Source organism: Plectropomus leopardus, unplaced genomic scaffold (genome assembly GCF_008729295.1).
Source record: "Plectropomus leopardus isolate mb unplaced genomic scaffold, YSFRI_Pleo_2.0 unplaced_scaffold338, whole genome shotgun sequence".
Classification (NCBI taxonomy): Eukaryota; Metazoa; Chordata; class Actinopteri; order Perciformes; family Serranidae; genus Plectropomus; species Plectropomus leopardus.
Window position 1 is genome coordinate 1 of NW_024636912.1, and position 2,768 is coordinate 2,768.

General features: G+C 40.5%; 1 protein-coding gene across 1 annotated transcript; it reads left to right on the forward strand.

Annotated features, from left to right (window-relative positions):
* Window positions 1-1,036: 1,036 nt before the first annotated feature.
* On the forward strand, window positions 1,037-2,443 carry rpp30 (ribonuclease P/MRP 30 subunit; the record flags this gene model as incomplete). The annotated part of the gene is made up of 6 exons (XM_042481960.1): window positions 1,037-1,153; window positions 1,268-1,297; window positions 1,433-1,470; window positions 1,612-1,691; window positions 2,124-2,210; window positions 2,287-2,443. Coding segments are annotated over 6 exons (408 nt in total), but the record flags the coding sequence as incomplete, so codon positions are not given.
* Window positions 2,444-2,768: the final 325 nt, after the last annotated feature.

Genomic DNA, 2,768 nt, shown 5'->3' on the forward strand with positions numbered 1-2,768 from the left:
GCCATTTTTGTAACTTTCTATGCTATAGCGTGTCTAAGCACGCTATTTAATGCGGGTTTGAGCTGTTTTTAGCTGTTTTTGGGACTTGCCTTTTTTCGATATTTTTGCCATACTATAGCCTTGCTTTTTGGGCCATTTTTTTCGACATGACATATTTTGGTGTTTTTGGCTTTTTTTTTTGCAACTTTCTATGCTATAGCGTGTCTAAGCACGCTATTTACTGCGGGTTCAAGCTGTTTTCAGCGTTTTTTTTGGACGTGCCATTTTATGACATTTTTGCCATACTATAGCCTTGCTTTTTAGGTCATTTTTTCGACATGTCACATTTTGGTGTTTTTGGCCATTTTTGCAACTTTCCATGCTACAGCGTGTCTAAGCACGCTATTTAATGCGGATTTAAGCTGTTTTTGGCTTTTTTTGGGACTTGCCTTTTTTCGATATTTTTGCCATACTATAGCCTTGCTTTTTGGGCCATTTTTTTCGACATGACATATTTTGGTGTTTTTGGCTTTTTTTTTTGCAACTTTCTATGCTATAGCGTGTCTAAGCACGCTATTTACTGCGGGTTCAAGCTGTTTTCAGCGTTTTTTTTGGACGTGCCATTTTATGACATTTTTGCCATACTATAGCCTTGCTTTTTAGGTCATTTTTTCGACATGTCACATTTTGGTGTTTTTGGCCGTTTTTGCAACTTTCTATGCTATAGCGTGTCTAAGCACACTATTTAATGCAGGTTTAAGCATTTTTTAGCTGTTTTTGGGATGTGGTATTATGGTACTATAGCCTTGCTTTTTGTGTAATTCTTTCAACATAAATTATTTTGGTGCTTTTGGCCATTTTTTTTTTTTACCTTTCTACACTACAGCGTGCCTCAGCATGCTATTTAATGCAGTTTACGTTTTTTTTCCAAATTCAAATTCAGGTCAAAAATTCATACCAAAGCATGTCATTCAAAATGTTTCCGAAATGTCAGACTGTAGCATGTCTGTAAAGATGTCAGGTGTACATGTCTTACCTGTCTTTCCTGGGCTTTCAGGCCATAGAGAGGGGCGTGGTGTTTGAGGTGTCCTACTCCGCTGCCATCAGAGACTCCACCTGTAGGCGTTACACCATCGCCAACGCCATCTGTCTTATGGAGACATGTAAAGGGAAGGTATGTCTTCTCTGTCCACGCTGCCTGGTCCATTTGCCATTATTTATCTGGTGATGTCAGAGGAGGCGGAGCCTGAACAACTTGCAGGGTGACTCACTTGTTGTTGTGTTTCAGAACGTGATCCTGTCCAGTGCAGCCGAGAAGGTCAGCGATCAGTCAGAGTCAGCAGTGATGACGCTCTGTTAGACAGACAGACAGTAATCAATAACATGTGTGTGTGTGTGTGTGTGTGTGTGTGTGTGTGTATGTGTGTATGTGTGTATGTGTGTGTGTCCTCAGCCTCTGGAGCTGCGAGGGCCCTCTGACATCACCAACCTGTATCCTTCTGATTGATTCAATAACACATTACAGACATGATGCAATATGCAGGACTGTGAGTGTGTGTGTGAGTGTGAGTGTGTGTGTGTGTGTGTGTGTGTGTGTGTGTGTCACGTTGTTGTCCTGACCTGGCTCCTCAGAGGTTTGTTGTTCGGTTTGTCGGACGGAGACGCAAAGGAAGCTGTTTCGTCCACCTGTCGATCAGCTGTACTGCATGCAGGTAAAAACTACGACTGTCCATGGTACTATCTGTACTGCAAATATTACCACTGCAGCTCTGAAATACATGTGGTTTCGTGCTAAATAAAACTGTAAAAATTAACGATTAAGTCGAATAAAGTCATAATATTGCTTCTAAAAAACAAGCTATGTTGAGAAGTCGTAGTATAATAGAAAAATACACCAAAAAGTCAGTATAGTGTAAAAAAGTCTTAATTTAGCATTTTGCAGTCAGACAACAAAAACACGAATGTTAATAATCATTTTACTTCGTTAAACAGAGAAAACACTAAAAAAGCTCATAAAATATCAAGTCAACACTAAACGAGGCGCAGTGAGTTTCTAGATTATTTTTTCGTGGTTTTTGTAAACGAACCTGCAGCTGATTCGGTGGCTCCACAGAAAATGAACGTGGGGTTTGGTCTGTTGTCAGAAACGAGGCGGACGGCGAGCGGGATCATCTCCACCATGAAGAGCGGCAGTGAGTCGAGCGTCCAGCAGGAGGCGCCACCTGCAGACGGTACGATACCTCGTCAATCAATCAGAAAACCATCTGCAGAATAATCATTAATGAACACGTGTTCTTACCTGAGCAGGTGAAGCTCCTGCAGCCAAAAGAGCGCGGCCTCACCTGACCCCGAGGCATACCTGAGGAGGGCGGGACTTCTGACAGACACATTCTGATTGGTTCTTATTTTTGTTGATTGACAGAAAATTGATTGATCAGTAACAAGCTCTTTTTTTGACTTCATGTTTTTCTTGTTTAGTCAATAAAAAAACAGACTCAGAGGAAGTCTTCAGTCAAAAATGTTTATTTTGAAATGAATCTGAGGTACAAAGGTGCACTCTGATTGGTCAGCTCCAAAACAGGAAATGATGTCATCAAAAATAGAGCTCTGCAGGAAGTTGCTGTACATTCAGTCTGATTCATAAAAACTGCTTTGAAATATAAAAATATAAATCTACAAACAAGATGAGTTATTACTTTTTTTGATGAATTCACGATGCTTCAATACCGCCTTAAATTTAAGGTGCTTCCTCGCTGACACACAGAAATTAAAGAGTTAAAACGACAAAT